The sequence below is a fragment of the Ptychodera flava genome, chromosome 10, assembly GCF_041260155.1.
Source record: "Ptychodera flava strain L36383 chromosome 10, AS_Pfla_20210202, whole genome shotgun sequence".
In the NCBI taxonomy this organism is placed as follows: domain Eukaryota; kingdom Metazoa; phylum Hemichordata; class Enteropneusta; family Ptychoderidae; genus Ptychodera; species Ptychodera flava.
The window spans coordinates 32,808,742-32,828,406 of NC_091937.1; the positions used below are offsets into that span (position 1 = coordinate 32,808,742).

Consider the following 19,665-nt stretch of genomic DNA (forward strand, 5'->3'; position numbering starts at 1 on the left):
CATTGGCTCTTTTTTTCATTCGAAATCTTTTTCTTTGAATTTCCGCCTGCCATACAGTGGCGATATTAAAATAACGGACCGGACATGACCGGTCTTGTGTATACGTGTTCGCTTGAGTTAGGGGATGAGGATGTCCTATATTCTGATGATATGCCATCATACCTCAAAGATGGCTCTTCCTTTGTACCTTGGTAAAGGAAATAAGAATGGATATTCGAACGTGCCCATTTGTGAAACCATCAAAAGATTTGAACTGAGACGTGGGGAAATATCTGTCAAGACAAGAATACTTTCCGGAACGGATTATTGGCGTATTAATCTCAGAGTTTCATGCATACAAGCGTCGAACTATGCAGCAGATCATTTGAAGTTAGAATTTGGCCGTTTAATCATGGATTTAGATTGAAGTTGATGGTAGTCCGAACTTACAGGAAGATTTGATGTCTTTAAAAGGTGTAGTGCTTTCTCTGAATACTTTAAATGATTATTTAAATTTTCTAATATTTAATATCCTTTCTCTAACCAGCTTCATTTATTAATCCGTTCTCCAAATTAATATAGACATTTCAATGAATGCTCCCAGTAAAATAAAAACTACTTTTAAAAATACATTAAGTTGGCAGGTCGTATGAGCCCCTCTGGTACTCATGTCCTTTCTCATATGCTAGATATCCTGACTACGCATGCGTCGTGCCAGAAGGTAAACTTGACGCCCAGACAATCAATTGTTGTCATCAAAAGGAAAAAGAAAAATAAGATTAGTTTCAATCTTCAATAATTTATTGAGATAGATCTTGCCATTCAAGACTTTACTTCAAAATTGAAGATCAGGAACAAGTCAAGCGAGTCCAGTGGGAAGAGGGAGGGATTTTGGACACTGAACTGTTTTCAGTTTTGTGTCTTTCCATTGAGATCATCTTGTGGAGCGACATCTTTCAAAAAAAGGAATCGATCCGATGGAAAATCCGGCGTCAGTTTTTTTGATTTCTGGAAATGCAGCTGTGTTACCATGAAGCACGTAGCAGTCAATTTTGTGAGCGGCATGACGTCATCGAACGTGTGCATTTTGGCATTGATGATATTTTTATTCACACAAGTAAGGACCCGTATGTCACGGTATAGCTCCATACATTTTGCTGCTATGCTTTTAACCCTCGTTGCAAATACGACCCCAACAGCCCACTTCCTAAAATGTGGATAAAATCTATATTCGGATGCGTAATGCCACTCGAAGTTTCTGACTAAAATCCCGACAATTACATTCTTTCAAAATATCTTGTTGTTGACGCGTGTTAAGCAATGCTGTATATGTAGACGACATTACAGCAATGGCGGCCAGGTATTTTCGATATTGTAGCTGTAGTGCCCGGATTTCAACTTTGAAGTCTGAGAACTACCGTCCTTAAAGAAAGTATGTGCAAGATGTTAGAGATAAACATCAGTGTGAAATGGTCATGTTGGAGTTTTATAATGTCAACTCTTACTCTGGCCTCGCAAATAAGCTTACTCTTGAACCCTCGTAAATGTTAAGCGGAGAAAATAAAACAGAATTTGAGCGTTTTAAGAGTTGAACTATTGACGATACATTTTATCGTTAACACAAAAGTCAACTTGGGTAGTGTCATCTCATATTTTGGCAAAAGACGTGCATTTCTTCCTCCGAAAACAGAATAATCGTCATTCATTGTAGAAACGCGACTTTTGACTTCTGATTCGCGCCAAAATTCTGTCGGCCGGTGAAACAACAACGAATAGCTACATTCAGATGCCTTTGCACATAGTTGATGTAGTCATTTCGGCTCAATTTACTTGGCATGTTTAAATGTAATAAGGCGATCTATCAACGTCCATCACGTTTGAGGATCGACTTTGTTAGCCGACGAAACTCTTCACAATAAAATTGAGTTGTGACTGACTAAAATCACCATTACACTTGACTTTCGATTCCGGACGGTGGGTGAACTTACATCGAAATAGGCGATTACATTGTTGACTTAAACGACCGACAGTTCGTTCATCCCGATGGGATAAGTACAGCCAGACTTACGTCAGAAATATTCGTAGAAGAGACATTTGATCACGCAAGCGACGTCGTTGTGATTGATTTTGTCACCGGTGAGGTTTTCCATTACCGGCTGCAGGACTGTTTCAATGTTCGGATTATAGGCAACACACAAGAGTCGGTATTCTGTCCATCCGAACTCTTAGTTTTCGGAAGCCGCCTTCTAAGTTGTTCCACAGCGGTAAAATCATTTATAGATGTGTTTTGCCTATTTGATGGAAGGACGACCCTAAACAGAGGCCGAGACAGCTTACAGCAGGACCCATGAAATCCAGATCACCCAAGATTTACACGAGCTAGATTTTGTTCAGCTAAAATTTTGGTTTATGCTGTAAGGATAACTGATCACCTTAAAAAACAGACCTATTACGAGCTGCCAGTACCAGAGATTTGCATCAAATCTCACTCATCCATTACCATTAATGATGACATGCGCAAAGAGATCCCTATATTTGACATTCTCTCTCTCTCTCTCTCTCTCTCTCTCTCTCTCTCTCTCCTCTCTCTCTCTCTCTCTCTCTCTCTCTCTCTCTCTCTCTCTCTCTCTCTCCATGTAACACTCTTTGAGATGGCAAAACAATTAACCAGATGTAAACCGAGAATAATCCCGAGTTTCAGTATGTGTAGTTGTCGGTAATTTAACACTTTTGTTTTCCCTGACAATCTGCCTACGTCTTAAGATGTACATCACAATCAAAGATCATCAAATTTGATACCACCATTCCAAGAGATATTTTGTCAAATTTCATGCAACCATTACTGAGATGAAAGCAAATAGATGTTCGTTAACTTAAAATGCATAATATCAGTCCTTTGAAATGAAATGGCAATGCGCGCCTTTCAGTTTATGATATGTTGTTATGAGCAACATCTGTAACAAGTTTCATCGCAGTTGATGTAGTCACCGTTACTATATTGAAGGTCAATTCGAAGTTTCGTTAAATATGCAAAAATATGCAAAAGTGAAACAGTCATTTTGTCATTTAATAAAATTGAGTAACATCTCTTAATCTGATATATATATATATATATATATAATATATATATATATATGCTATATATATATATATATATATATATATATATATATATATATATTATATATATATATATATATATATATATGTGTCTGTGACCTTTCATCAACTTTGTATGAATCCTCGAGTTTTGAACAAAACAATGACCAGTTATTTGACATGAAACTATAATATTTATTTCACTTTACTTGCAATAGTATGTTGTTACTCGCAATATCTATACCGTAATACCTTTTCATTAAATTTGGTGCTTCCACCACTGAATTGTAGCCCCAATTAAAAGTGTCAGTAAATATACAGATTAGTAACAGCTTAGGTAAAACTGCACATGTCTTTCACAATTGTCATATCTTTGTATTTTCAAATGTATATGTGACAAGTTTCATCGGGTTTGGCAAAGCGGTTCCGGTTACGTATCTCTAATTGTCATATGTTTGTATGAGCAATATCCACAGCAAGATTCATCACATTTGGTGCGGTTATTCTGAGAATATCTGACATTCGTATGACTACTTATGCAATTTGTCATTAATGAAGCTGGCCATGCCTACCAAACACTAATCAGCTCTTGCCATTATAAAATAACATACGTGTACAGATTTGATTTCGATCCAATTACGAAAATCTTGAGCTATCAATGACACAGACAGACAGTCAGACAGAAATGAGCATGGCATTAGCTCACGGGTCTGGAGAAGGTGGGAGCTAAAACTGAGCGGAGATCGCCTTGCGGTGTTGGATTGGACCGCGTTGTTGCACTGAAGAGTGATATTGTTCATGAGAGAGAGAGAGAGAGAGAGAGAGAGAGAGAGAGAGAGAGAGAATAGCATCAGGTCAAGAAAAGACAATATCAAGTCAAGAAAATAGTACCTTAAATTGTCACTGGATTCCATGCCAAATTCAAACAAGGTTTGCTCGCACACAAATCACGATCAATAAATCCTTCACACTGTAATCCCAGTACATGCAACAGCAGGCCCGTAAGCTAGTTCTTGCTTAACTTTTGAAGGGGATCGCTTAAATTTACCACAACGCATACAATTGCCACTGCGGTGGATCAACTTTTCAAGTTCAAAGTTGAAAACTTGAACCTTTGAATTTTCGAGAAATTTGCATCGCGTATGTGAAATGTGTAACGTTATTGAAACCTGTTCATGTCCGAGAGCATATACCCATATCGGGTTAATTAAGGGAAACAAACGCAAGGATAATACATGGAGCACAAAAGTTTCTAAAATCAACTGTAACCGCGGTGCCCCTTTAACTGTTACAGTGAAGCTCTTTCGAAAGACTCAAGTATGGTGACGATGTACAGCAGGCCAATGACCATGTCGCCTGCACATTCTGTTCTCCGTTTCCATTCCATTGATTCTGATGTTGCTGATTGCCAACAGAAACCTACCGTACATTCCACTCTACGGCGTGTTTAGCCTACATCCCATGGCCACTCTTGATTTTTAATAGAAGTACACTCTAAAATAATTACAGGTGTAACTTATATTCGGCATTCAGTTTATCGGTTTCCAGGGAACACCAAGCTTTCTTTTTCCTCGCCTGGTCATGTTTTGCTCTGCCAGCAACAATCCTGTTATTGCAAATATTTGAGTGGCTCTAATGCCGGTGACAGCTGCTCTTCTCGTATATATTATGACACTCGTTTGGGCAACCTATTTGCATGGCCGTTCAGCTCCCATTTCACATTAAAGGGCTCCATAAAAATTAAATTTGAGCAAATTTGAAAATGTCACTGCCGTATAAGCAGCCTCCGATTACGTGCTTGCAAATTTTATCTGCCATGAAACGAAATGTTCTTCCGAACAAAATCTACTTTTATGTGTTGAAAACACATTCTTGATGATGACCTGGGTTATTTTTGTATGCCGTAAGTTGCTGAAACGCGAAATCGACTTCCACCATAACTATTGGTATTCATCATCATCATCATCATCATCATCATCATCATCATCATCATCATCATCGAAAAAAGGAAATGTGAAATGTTAAACCACATAAAAATAAGTAAAATGAGTGAATGTTTCATCACCTTAATTATGAGGATAATAGTACGTAGGTGAAAGAAAACAAAAATGATGTGTATACGCATGAAAAAGCAGAAGACGGAGCTGCTTTCCCCCTACCCCACCACCATCGCACGCCAAGAGTTCATCGTCCATTCTATATCATAAGACTTACTATACTTTGTGTGGATTACCAACCCTTTTATCGAAGTGTAAATTTCCTAAGTAAATTTCACTTTACTTTAAAAATAGCAGGGCAGAAACACGTAGACACATCAGTGAAGTATAAATTTCTTATGTCATATTTCACTTTTCTCGACAATAACAGCATGAGTAAAGACGGACAGATACACAACAAACAAAACAAAAATCTCCTTAAACGAGACAATTCATCTTGAATGAGTTTTCCGATATCCGGACGGTATTACTTACCCGAGGACATTTTCAACCCAAATATTTTTTTCATTTCCCATCACCTGAAATAAGTTTGGTAATTGCGTTAGAATTGGCTTTCGGTTGAGTTAAAATCTCCAGCGGATACCCGTCCTTGAAGTTCCTATGAAAACGGAGAGGGTCGAATATTTCATGTCAAGTGCACAAGTGAATAGTATTATAAGAAAACTTTTGAAAGACTACATCTTCATAACCATCGTAACAGAAACAACACAGAATTTTCGTGAGCTCACAGAGTAAACTATCGATGTTCGGTTTACTGTTGTTGTCATATAGAAAATAGACTGAAGATTTGTGTTCATTGTCAGCTGGTCATTCTACATTCGATGCCTTTGCAAAGAATCTAGCCAACGTAAAAATTATAGGAAAATGTTTCTGATACTACATGCCTCCAAGTCACTCCAAGTCCATCGGAAATTTTCTAGATTCTTATTTTCGCTCAAGGGTGACCAACAGAAGACACAGAAGTTTCATATGTTTTTGCGTTAACGTTGAAAGTGCGAAACCTCACCAGTCTAAAACAGACCATAGGCTAGGCGCTTTTAGTTAGCTTCACTCTGCTCTTCAAATTCTATCATGTTATTGAGTATCACCGATATGCAGGGACTATTTCAACATATGTACTGTCGCAATGTTATCCCCGTTCAAATTTCCTGTGCTTCAAAAGTTGACTGTGTAGCGCTCGGTGCAAACTCTATAAAGTCAAAGGCTCTTACAAAATTTGTAATTGATTTACACTTACCTACCTAACTATCTAAAGCATACTTTCTCACTTACCATTCACCTACTGACTGAAAGACTTACTATCTTCCTTACTGTTATGTAAAATTATGTAAATTCATCCGGATGGATGGTCACAAATCTTTTCCGAAGTTCGCGGCATTGATGAAACTCTGTTAAGATAATTAAATTTCCTGTGTAGGAGGGGGCCTTTGAGTGTGGTTGATTTAGCCGACCTATCGAACAGTGATTGGCCTTGAACGTCTTCCGATCACTGAATTACTCTTACAGATAAAGAAAACAATAGGATTTAAAACTACACAATGACGTCTGGTATGATATCTAATTAGCGGATTCTTTAAAGTTTTCATGCCTTTCATCACCGGAATCAGGGATGATAGAACGCCATTCTATACCATTACTCGGTCCGCGGTACAGGAAATATTGCGATTATTCAACACTGTTCAAAGGCGGACATTCCGAGCACTGATACTCTGGTACTCACACACCTTACATTACACAACAGTTGAATATAATAATAGCATAAGTAACATGTTTGTCTGACTGCTGTATATTGCTGTCTGTCTGTCGCTGCGTATATATCTTACTCTCACTGCCTCTGTCTCTGTCTGTCTCTATCTGTCTGTCTGTCTATCTGTCTGTCTGTCTGTCTGTCGGATAGCGCAATGCCTTGAACACTTGAACACATGAATGCATGCACAGAATATTATAACCTGGTTTAGAGAAAATGTTGTGCTTGGACACTGCGATACTTTCCTTGCACTACGTTGGAGACAACACGGACACCGACGAGTTGGTTTTTGTCACATTTTCATCTGAAATAAACTCAGAAACGATTAAAAATGTTGGTTTAAGGACAATTCGTGTGTTTAAAAGAGGTAGGCCTAAGTATATTAAGTCTGACCTTAATTTGGCGGGAAAATGACGTCAAAGCAGTGCACCTATTGCTTGTTGCTTCCTGAGCACAGAAGAGGGTGAAATTTCATGGTTTTTTCTGCAAGATGACCCTATGCATTACAACATAGAAATGTTTTGTAAAAAATTCCTTGTTTTCATCTTTTTCTGTATGAATCTACCTCTAAGAGGAATTTACTAGAAATGTTCTAGATTACGAAGTGGTAAATTTCCCGATGATTTGATAGTGCAATCACTGCAAATCTGTTTCACTGAAAAAAACCACATTAGTTCAATATTGTTTCTCAGAAATTTACTGATCATATAAAGATACAGTAAGAGGGCGGGAGTAAGCGCTAAAAAAAATACAATATTTGTGGCCCGTTTTGGCGAATGAAAATGTCTGAAAAGCAGACTTAAAGATTTAAAGATCAGTCCTCACCTTTGGGGATTATTGAAACCTGACACATTTCAAGCTTACTCTCCTCCGAGCGATATCCGTGCAGTCGAGTGCTCGTGTAAACATAGTGAATTGTCGACAAGGAAAAAATAAAATAGAATTCTACATGATATACGCTAGAGTATTAACCCCTCTAGTTACAAGAAGATGTGCTATGATTTGTTTGCTTGTTTGTTTTAGGTAATAACGGTTCACTGACTGTATCTCAGAGTGTCGCGTCGACGCCATCCAGTGCGCATGTGCGATTTTCTGGGGTTGGGAAAAGGAGAAAGTTGCAGATCACACGTATTGGCCGTCGATTTCATATGCTTGCGAAAATGGAAGTTTCTTTGGTGAGAAAATTCATTTGCCGGGAATTCTTCGGGGGATCAGTCGCGGGCAATAAAAAGATGTGGCGAAGACACACAGAAGAGAAAAATAAGGTCACATCAGCAGTTAATAACTTATTGTTTCATTTTATTTATAGACGCAACCGTAGGAAGAAAACTTGATTATGACATGTCCCTTTATTTATTAGCGCGCCCTCAGGGCGCGACGTTGTATCGGCATCTGATCTAATTATTCAGCGCGCCCTTTGAGCTTATGCTAGAACAAGATGGCATCACTCTGATACGTCAAACATTAAGAGCAAAATTGAAGAAGTTTATGTAATAAAATACCCATGATAACAAGCAACGCCTACAGACCTTACAATATAATTAGTTGTTCATTCAGTTTAGAAATGTGATTTTTTTATATGCAAAATCACTTGTTTATATTGTTTGCAATCGCCGTATATACTGTACTAAATCAATACGAATACCCAGTTATCAGTCTGAAGAGCCATTTTTTCGTTTACGATGACGACAAACTTTCCATGTGTTTTGAAAGTAACATAAAGTTACACAGAGGCATGTTGTCAGCGTTTGTTTTCGCGGTGGTAGCAAAGTAGGAAATATCTAGTTCCTAAATGCGATTATTTGAAAGCACACTTGTATATGTGGTGGACGGGTTGAGCCAACGGCCACCCCCATAGTGCCTTGCGAAATCTGATTGGGGTCACATTCAAGTTCTCGCATTAAAAGGTCATGAAACATGCTCTGCCTGGAAATAAAGAACAAGTTACGTCCATGGCCAATGTTGTTCAGTCACAATGGTGGAATTAGTATTCGGTCAGAGACTGAATTCTTGTCGGTAATGTACGCTTTCGAGATAGCGAAGTAAAAACGTCTGGAGGGGCAGGTCTTGTCTTTAGTTGATGTCGTTTCTTGTAATGATTCAGTGAGTTGGTCACACTTTTGCTTGGAATACAAACTATTTAATACCTGATAAAACTGAGCGGTGTGAAAATCCGCTTTCTTATTCAGGAATAAAAACACGGGTTCCGTGGAGAAGCTGGTAATAGGAAAAAATCCGCCAAGCCTAAATGACACCAAATGGTCAACCCCTTGCATTGTTGACTGCCTTGTTGACGCAACAAACAGTGGAACTACTTTAAGTGTCAGTCAAGCAGCAATCAAGCTTTAACAGTAAATCCCATTAAAAGACTTTGTAATTGTCACGGTCGATTTTTACTGTTTTGGCAAGTCGTAGAAAGTCGGAAAGGTCACTGCAAACAGGGGTCAGAAGTCAGACAGTCACAGCGGGGTCAGAAGTTTATTGCTACGTCGTGACAGAATCTGTAATTGTCTGCCTTTATTCGCCGGTGTCCCTCTTTACGTACCCAAATAAACTGTGATTATTTCAGCTGGCAGACGCGCGAGACGGTGGCCCTGAGCGGCCGTCGCTGTTTTGTCCACGTCTGTTGTTTCTGTCAATGTTAGCGCCATTTCGCAAATTGTCGGAGAATTTGCAAAACAATCATAAAACAACACCACTCCGCAATTGACTCCAGAACGGAGGGTCCTTTTTACGAGTCACTGTCAAGTGGCCCCGGCAGAAAAAAAAGTTTTCTGTCTGATGTTATTTCCAAACATACGAAACGGAATATGCGGCCACTTGACACGGTGAAGAAGGGGGTATCGTTTTAAGTGCCACAGTTGGCCACACTTTAAAATTCAAAGCCGAAATAAGTAGGTAAGAAGTTTGTAATTACAATGACAATAGCTTGAGAAGAACAGTATTGTCAGCTTGTTGGGTAGATAAGACAGGCCGCCCTTTCAGCACAAAGGCGGCTATTGTTTTTTTGGCTCTTTCAACATCTTCTTTTCACGGGGGTAAAACTGATACAAGTGGCTTTAATCTATATGCATGGCTAAGGCAGCCTTGAACGAGCTCGTTAGCCATGAGAGCTGGGACCCGGATATCCCCGAAGCCTCTGCTTTTTTGCCTCGTACTTCGGTGAAAACTTACAAAATGTGCGTGAGTCGTACTGGAAGGACGAAAGAGCCGAGCTCGGGTAATGATTGACAACCGAGGCGGTATTAACGCGATTCAAAGTTAATACGATACGTCACATTATAAGTGCTCCGCCCACAAGCCTAAGCACTTCCACAACTTGAGATCCGTGCCACCGCAGAAAGTAGTCCCAACCGATTTAGGCCATTTCTGCGTTCTGTGTACTCTGTGAAGGAGGTCTCCCCGAAATCTTAACCCGTTAACTATATTGTAAGGATTTGACGGTGGTATTTGGAGCTGTTTACACGGTATAGCTGGACTCATTGTGGCAGTGGTATATATTACAGTATGTATTATGTAAAGAGGTGTCAGCTACATAGCGCTGGCATGATCTCCTGTACTACGTAGTGAGTCGAGAGCGTCGTGCTGTTTCTCGCTGGGCATAACAGTGTTTTCCTTCACAAGCAGCTCGCCGTGGCGAGCTGAATGGTACCAGCAACCTCACCATGGAACAAAAACTATTACCGTTACTGTGTTTGTTGTGTGTGATCGCTGCAGCTACCGTGGACTCCGCCAGTCGGTGCGAGCGAATCACGATACCCATGTGTATGGGAATTGGATACAACCTCACTCGTATGCCTAATATGATGGGCCACAGCGATCAAAGCGAAGCCGCCATCGAAGTTCATGAGTTTTCGCCCCTCGTCGAATACGGCTGTGCGTCGCATCTTAAATTTTTCCTGTGCTCGCTGTATGCGCCGATGTGTTCGGAGGATTTCGACATGCCGATCCCGGCTTGTCGGCCGATGTGCGAGGACGCGAGGCGGCTGTGTAGCCCTATCATGGAAGTTTCAATTTTCGCTGGCCGGATTCGTTGGATTGTAGTCTGCTGCCCGAAAAGGACGACCGGCGTGGCTGTGCATGGTGGCTCCGAACACCAGCGACAACGGAAACTCGGGCACGTTCGCGCCGCGAGATCCCAACGTCGAGCCGCCAATTTGGCGAACGAACGAAGGGGGCCTTCCTCTGCGACCGGGCGAAGAATCGACCACGCACGGCCAACTGGAGGACCCGTGTAGCTTCAACAGTGAAAGGTGGGTGTACGCCGAGAAAACGGCCAAATGCGCACCCAGGTGCGACGTGGACGTGTTTTACCGGCGTTCGGACAAGGATTTCGCCGAAACGTGGCTTGGTATATGGGGTGTTTTGTGCTGTGCCTCGGCAGTTGCAACAGTATTAACTTTCTGCGTGGACAGAGCTCGCTTTAAGTACCCAGAGCGCCCGATTATTTTCCTGTCAATGTGCTACTTTGTGTATTCTATAGCCTACATTGTGAGATTGGTGGTAGGACCGGAGGCTATTTCATGCGATGAGACAAACAATGGGGTGAAATATAGAATTCAAGAAGGTCTAGAAAGCACGGGTTGCACCTTAGTGTTTCTTATACAGTACTATTTCTATATGGCCAGCTCCATTTGGTGGGTCATCTTAACGCTCACATGGTTTCTGGCCGCTGGCATGAAATGGGGCTACGAAGCCATTGCCGCACATAGCAGCTATTTTCACCTGGTAGCATGGGCAGTACCGGCCATTAAGACTATTGTGGTGTTAATCATGAGGCGAGTCGACGGCGATGAGCTAACTGGTATGTGCTATGTTGGAAATCAGGACTACAAGGCATTGCTGGGCTTCGTCATCATACCGCTGTCCGGCTACTTCGTCATCGGGACGTCGTTCATCCTCGCCGGGTTGTCTACCTCTTCCGCATCCGCAAGGTGATGAAGATCGGCGGCAAGAACATCGAGAAGCTCGAGAGGCTCATGGTACGAATCGGGATATTTTCCGTACTTTACACTGTGCCTGCAACGTGTGTTATTGCCACTTATTTTTACCAGTATATAAACATGGACAACTGGGAAGAGCTGGCCAAAGACAATCCCTGTGTGGACGAGGAATGTACACTGATCCAGTCCATTCCCAGCGTGCCCGTGTTGGTGGTCAAGATCTTCATGCTCCTGGTGGTCGGGATCACAAGCGGGATGTGGATATGGAGTTCAAAAACAGTCAATTCGTGGCAGAAGTTTTTTAAAAGGCGCTTTCACCGCAAAAAAGTGAACATGAATTACAAAGTGCCCATGGTACCGCATTCCCCACCCAGGGCCAAGTACGTCTCCAGTAAAGGCACGTCGTACACCCCAGCAAGACCCAACACTGCCGTCTGACGCGGCATGACTATTGTCGTTCGATCGCAAAAAAATTGATTCGATTCAAGAGATTGTCTCGCCACCGCCATGTATATGAAGCAAATCACAACTGGGCATACGTGTGGGATGGGATGGAAGCCGCGATGATAGCGCCGCCCGTGACTTTTGAACCTAAATCAGCGGCGGAGTCAGTAGCCTTGGATAGGACATCGCAAAGCCGGTGCTGATTTGAATGAGAGCCTGCAGTCCCTTAAGAAACATGCCAAACAGGAGTCTTTTGTCCGCGGAGAGTGCCAAAGGAATCTTGAACAACGGCTTCGCCGATCAAGGGAAACGGAAACAGTTTGTGTCACCCTTCAACAAGCTAGCAAGGAACGCCAGTCAGACGGAAAATGCACTGAAGGACGAGGGAACTTGTCTCCAAAAAACTGTTAAAGCGAACAAGAAAGAGACTGCTTTTTTCGTTCAGAGACGTCCGTGTAAGTCATAAAAAGCCAGAGTTTTATTTGGTTTGGCGGAGAATAAGGGAAATATTTTCGGTGTTCCACGACAAATAAACCTCAAACGCTCTACAGACTTTAAAGTATTAGGCTGCCAGTGTAAACACATAAAGTTAATAGTTAAACACTGGACCTGTTATACACTGATAAACGTATTCACCGGACTTCACAATTCACCTACTGTCCAAATCGTTCCACTGAATGCTGGTACTGGCATAACAGAGAAAAAAAAACATGAGTTTTTCCAAGTTTTGTTCATATCCTTTGTTGAGTCTTGGCACCATTCGTGTTTGCCGGCAGTTTGAAAATGTTGTTCAAAGTTACGAAAGTTCACCAAGTTATGTCCTGTGTTTGTTTGAAGCGGGATTCAAAGCTCCCATTTTACATTCCTAGAGCTGACCCCATTGTTTAGCCCTAGTTATTTATATCGGCGGCGTTTTTATAACGTTAGGGTCTATTCACTGTACCTCCGTTGTACCAGTGAAATAAATGCGTTACATATTATATATATTGTATATCAAAAGATTCTCAAATTTCCGTGTTGAGTCAATCAAAAATATTCTTAAATTGGCAGAGGCAAGCTTTATTAGTATTTTCAGGTAACAATCAAAAATGTGTTGTGAAAATTTTTTGCCTCAAGAGTTGTGAGGACATGAATTGTGAATAGCCGTATGGCTTGCTATGTTGATAGTTCGCCGCTCACGCAATAAAACAACCCGATGGTGTATATAACGTGGCTATTTCTCTGCATTTTATTCGCCACTGTTTCGCATGATACGTGCGATTGTAATGTGCCTGTCTTTAAAAACCTTTACAGCCTCAAACCTTTTACCCCCTCCCCTCAGCCGGCCGCATCTTTCAGTCAATGGCAGTATACCTGGGGATTCATTTGGGCGGTGTAAACTTCAGGAGTGTGCGTAAAATGATCGCGATAGCTTATTTTCAGTGACTACTATATCTTTTAAATACCTCACTGTCGCGTTAATAGGTGTAACTTGGATATAGTAAGGTCACAAAAAATGTTTCGTCATGAAAGAGTTCGTATTTTTCCTCCACAGATGTAGAAAAGAACTCCCTCCGACTGTAAACGGTAAAGGCGTTAGCGTTTTGAGAGAGTGATTCGAAATTGGTTGTGGCACTCTGGGCTGTTTGCGAGTTGCTTTTAGTGGCGAGAAAAACACACCGCCATACTCTGATAGGTCTTCTGGGAGTTTTCATTGAATTGTTGGGTGGAAGACTCAAAAGGCCAAGTCGCCGCCGTTACATGACTAATGGCTGTGTTTTTCGCCAGTCCCTCGTAAAAAAGCTCGGCGGTAGAAAGGCTGTGTTCCACAGGACCGGTTTAATAGTTGTCTAGCAAACCCCACGTAACCAAATTTTGTCGTCGGTGCTGCTGTGAAAAGGGTGGAATGTTTTAAGTTGTGAAACGTAGTGCTATTGCTAGCATTGTGGCTAAAAACAAAACCTGACCGGTGATTCTAGAGTTTAAAAACAATCGTTCCATCCAAAATCACTAATGTTTGGTGAAAGTCGAAGCAAGGCAGGAGTTAATTATGTAACCTCGCTAATACGGTTCGAGTGAGATTCGTAGACTGTGCGCAGTGTAATGTGACAAATTAATGTTGGCTTTTCAGCAAGCGTGTTTGTCTTTCTATTCACGTAATCTGTCAAGACGGTCCCGACTCCATTTATTCTATCGCCGTAAAAGGGAGATTGTTTTTTATGAAATAATCCTCATGATATACGAGTTCGGAATGCATCCTTGCATTAGCTGGCTTTTAGGATATATTCACTTTATTAGGAAACTTTTATGGGGGTTTTATGTGTGATTGTATGTTTCCGCGTTTTTCGTCCTACCAGTCAAAGTAGTTAATAACTATTACCTGAACGATGTCGTTTGGCGGCGCCACAGGCGACCGTAAGCGGAACATTGTGAAACGAAAAGCGCGGGGTTTTTTTGTCGCGAGAAGTCGTATATTGTGTCATATTTCCTCGGTCCTGTCGTGTGCGTCATATCCAAGATGGCGGTCGTGAGGATGGAAAGCCAGGCTGACCGACAAGAGTAAGTCGAAATTACGACATAGGTATAAACTATAAAAATTCTCGTCCGGTAATTTGATTCCCTGGCATTTTCTTCGAATCAAATTTACGATAGTTTGCTGCTAGTGTAACTGCGTACATTTATTAGAATTGGAATTTGGGGGCTGGATTTTATGGAGTCGTTTAGTTGCAATTGCTGGCAATTGGGGAATGAACTTTAAGTTGCACACCCAGTTCGGCTGTAGGCCAAAGCATACCAAAATTGCTCGGAGAGTTCAGTAACACGACTGGTTCTCCACACAAAACTTAATGTCTGCAGGTTTATTTTTTATGAAGCAACAGGATCGTTAGCTTTCGAAACATGAAACAGAAGTACCTGTGCGTCTGAGGACGTATAACTGAGCATTTTCGTGGCTTTTGATCTGTTTATGGGCTTATAATTTTCAATGTAAGATTGTGCAGTTATTATCATGTAGATTTTCAACATTTGTCATCTAAATTAAGAGTGGAAAGTTCAAATCGCAAATATTGGCATTTCATGTTTTAGGAGTAGAGTTATTCAATTCCCGAATATGATATATTATTTTTGCAACAGTTGATGGTAAAATGTGTGAATTTTTAGCCTATGATATTCTCTATATAATCACTTGTTTTGTGCAGGTTGTTGAACTGTGATTGTTCATCTATTTTAGGAAGTGCCTGGTATAAGTTGTGGGTATGCTATTCAACCCGAGCCTCTATCGATATATATAGTAAATAACTTTTCTTTGCCATCCCGTGTCTAGCACAGTTTTGCCTAACTTCCCGAGAGCATGTTGTCGAATTTTACCCGCCATGCCTCCGTCCACCGTGAAAGTTATTGATACAGCACTGAAAAACTGTTGCTTGTGAACAATGGAGGTGTTTGACAAATGTGTACGAACGGTCGAATAAGGGTGGAACACTACACATTTTTTGTAATCCCACATGGCGTCAAATCACGATAGAAAAATCGCGACATATTTCGGTAGTCATAATCCCTTGTACATATGCGTGTTAAGATATCTAACAGGTCGTTCAGGTAGCCTCGCCTCGTGTTGCATACATCGGCTTTATCAGTTGTTATAATCTTTGCCCTTTGGTCTCGCTGTTCATTGAATCCCCCGTGCCGAATAGGGTAACTGCAAATAAATGTCCAAGTTGAAAAGATAAATATTTTGATACGCGATATATTACACGTCAATTGGATGTGCACAGGCGTTATCGATCTTAACTTCATGGCGGCGGTCGTTGAATTTGGGACGTCGGTTTGCCAACCTCCCGAGTCCCGAGTCCGCTACAATGGCTCCGGCTCATATTTTTTTATTGTTATGTTTATTCGCCAACGCTGGCAAATAAATCACATATCACACGCAATGCGTTCTTCAATGGCAGTTTTGTCATTGGTCACAGTTGTAGGGAATGGCGGATTCTGCGTGCGACGGCCCCGGTCACCTTTAGTCATGCTGTATATGACAGGGGTCTCTCGTAATTTAAACAGGTTCCAAATTTTTCTGCACAGTGTTACCAGCAGTGGTGACCTTTAGCGTTTCCTTCTAATTTCGGTAAATGTACGAAAGGTTCATGCCCGGTGGAAAGACATTGAAACGCCCGAGTTCAGGTGGCTCTGCAACATGCCTAGTAACTAATATTCATAGTTATTAGAGGCAGGATAATATATTCTGTTTTAATTTATTTTGAAATCTGCCTAATGCTTAATTGTATGCCAATTCTAATAACCCAGCGTATGGCGTGCCTAGCAACTGAACAATGTACCCTGCTCATGGAAAATAGAGTAGGTATTTTTCTCTAGTGGTTCACGCCCGACAAGTGTACCCAGTCACAGCTGCTGCAGTGCCTTCCCGCGAGTTTGGTTTCAAAATGAACTCCAGTCGGTCGTAGCAGCATGCCACTGTAGCCTTGGAAAACAATTACAATTTTTCGGACATAATTGTCATTCGTCATACTGCATGCCAATGAGCAACCATATGTCAGGTCTACAGATGAACTATATACATGGTGAGTGTTCAGGAAATCCCAAAGACAACGGGTTCGGAGCGATCCATCAAAGTGACGAAAATTTTGAAAGAAAAACTCTGGGCGATCAATCACGCTATACCAATTGAGAAACCGTCGTCTTGGAACATAGCCAAATGGTGTACTCCCTGGTGGGATATTAATAAGCTGTCCGCCATATCATGGTCGGGAGGGTCTAAGAGGGCAAACAAAATTAATTTATAATTGACAAATTTAATTATCGTATATGCCGCGCATGCTGTATTATTTTAATTAATTGGCAATGATTAGACAGCGATATGGCGTACGTAAATGCAAATTTGTCTCTGTATAGCGCGCAATAAACGGAAGTCTGTGACTCCAAACACGCTGACGCCAGTCCGAACGACATTAAGAAAGTGAATTTGAGTATAATAGAAGGAGACTATCATTTGTCAGCGACTGGAAACTACTTCCTGTGAAGAAGATACACTGTGGAACAACTTATTAACGCACCAACGAATCTCATGACGTCATGGTCGCCACCAATATTCTGGCATGGCGCGTCCAATTACGGACTTGAATGTCGAGAAACTAGTCTTCTTCGCGTGATGATATAGCAAGCGACTGTTTGGTCCTCATTTTTATGAGAAGGGCGCAAACACATCATGCTCAGATATAAATTGGTACCATCAACAGATAAATAAAGTTATATGCCTAGATAAAATCCATTCATCAATCTTGAGATCGGTAAACTTTTGGGAAATCTTTCGATGTCTTATTTCTCTTTTGGTCGGTGTCAAATCATTATTAAGGTTAGCTATTTTAGTTTATGAGCAGTTGAAAGCAGTAAACCCGTTTACGAGAATATTCGTTTTATTTACCAAACACTTAAACTTCCCTGAACTCTGCCAGAAATCGTTTATCACGACCATGGCACTCACGGCGATAGTTGCAAATGATGACGTCATTCCAATTCGCCGAAAAAGCCTGTAATCTCGTTTTGAGTGTGTACGTTTTAGTACAACATACACGCCACAATGTACTTCTAATAAGTGCGACATTCGGCGCGTAGGTTACATTTTCATGTTCTTACAGCGAACGTGATCAGTGGTTGAAAAACATTGTCGTCAGTAAACACGGCCATTGTTGTACATCTTGTTCGCTGTGCTTAGCAGCTAATATTTGAGATTCGCTGTATACATAGATCAAGTAGCTAGTTAAATAGACAGAAGCTAAGAGCACAAACAGGGACCCAAGAAAGAGAAAGTGTATCAACAAATACGCTTCAATTTGCAAGACACGAGAAACGACCTCGAAGTGAAGCTCCGTGTTTTTAAGCGCTGCGGCGTTATCGCACCGACATCTCGGGTCTTGCCATTGTGTCGCTTGGTAATCGTTTGTTTTAGACGGGATCCTTCGCACGTACGGCGCGTCGTCGCCACCTGACCTTGATCTTTCAAATGACTATATTTACAGTATAATCAAGCCAACTTCCCCATGTCGGCTGTACAGCTGCAGCTGTATGCCGCCAGGTTTTCGGGAGTTTATTTGAGGACACGAGAGATTAACGCTGCTGTCCCCGCCAGTCTAGCTAAGTGGATTCGATGAATTGCAACTTCAACACACTAACTTCTAAAGGGTATACTCGTTTAGGTTCGACTGCGAATGCCGTACAGACAGGTCGTATCCTTGAAAGAAAGAATGTGTCTTCCCGACAAAGATTAACAGTTTTTTGGTGGATAAAGATTTGACTTGTCAAGGTTGAAGTGGTAGTTTGTGTGTAATGATTCATGCTGCTGGGAAGGCCTATAATGTTCCGACACTCGACTAAGGAATGTCGGTAAACAGATATGATACAGTTTGCAGTGTCAACTTCGACCAACTCACACGGCGACATGTTTCCAAATGGCGGACCACATGGGAGAATGAAACCAGTCCTGTCGCGAGGTGGAGAGAAAATGCCGGTAATTTCATCCATATACTCGCCCATATTACGAGCTCGCGCAACTTGATATCGCGTGTTTGAGAGCGTGTTGTCAGATTTCTGATAGTTGACTGCCCCAGTGGACGAGCAGATATCGAGAAGTCGCCCAAAGTTACAAAAGAAAAAGAAAGAAAAACACGGTGACTGATTTGAAGTGTGCCAGTTTTCCTATCAATGATTTTGACTAAAACTAAATTAATACATCAGACTCATTTCATCAATTATTGCGAAAAAGTTGGACAGAAGGCCAATATTACATGTAATATGTATGAGCAGGGACCAAGCATTGTGACTAACAAGTGAGCTGGCTGTTACTTCATTTTATGGGCTCTTTTATTTATTTAAAAGGGTAGCGAGGTTGTCCCGAAGTGACTTTTAGCTGAACTATAGTTTCTGTGCCGTGGTTCAATCGATCTTGCCCATGGCGGGCCGGCAGCTGCGACGGATTTCTAACGTGGCTCCGAGGAGAACCCGACTTCCTGGAAATTAAATAAAGAGGCGATTCTGCCACACAGCTCGCTTGCTTAATTAGCTGATTGAATGCGCGCCGAAGAATCGAAAATTGGATTGTCAATACAGGGCTCGTCGGCGCACAATTTTGTAACGTACGCCAGGCAGAAAATTGGAGAGATGAGAAAGATGTTGTGTGCCCAATAGATAAAGACGTGCTTGTTAAACACTGGAGCTGACAATGTTTAATGCGTTTGCGTGTCATAGTGGGCTGAGAACCTTCGCTCTGCTACGCTCTGCCCCATTCCCTATAGTTTGCAGATACTCCGCCCTTACTTTGTTTCAGTGTTCCAGGCTTTTCGCCAAGTCGATTGAGAACATTCAACAGCCTACACTGCCTGTTATTGTCGAGCCTCAGCTCCATGACTACGGCGGGCAAGTACCAACTAGAACCGAACGCGAAAACCTAATTTGACCGCAGTGATCTAGG

The 19,665-nt window shown here is 41.6% G+C and overlaps 1 protein-coding gene across 1 annotated transcript; it reads left to right on the top strand.

The window, feature by feature from the left end:
* The first annotated feature begins 9,928 nt into the window (after window positions 1-9,928).
* On the top strand, window positions 9,929-13,417 carry LOC139142548 (frizzled-10-A-like). Its single transcript, XM_070712509.1, is given in 4 exon segments — window positions 9,929-10,827; window positions 10,830-10,883; window positions 10,886-11,728; window positions 11,731-13,417. Coding segments are annotated over 4 exon segments (1,710 nt in total). The 5' UTR covers window positions 9,929-10,487; the 3' UTR covers window positions 12,204-13,417.
* Window positions 13,418-19,665: the final 6,248 nt, after the last annotated feature.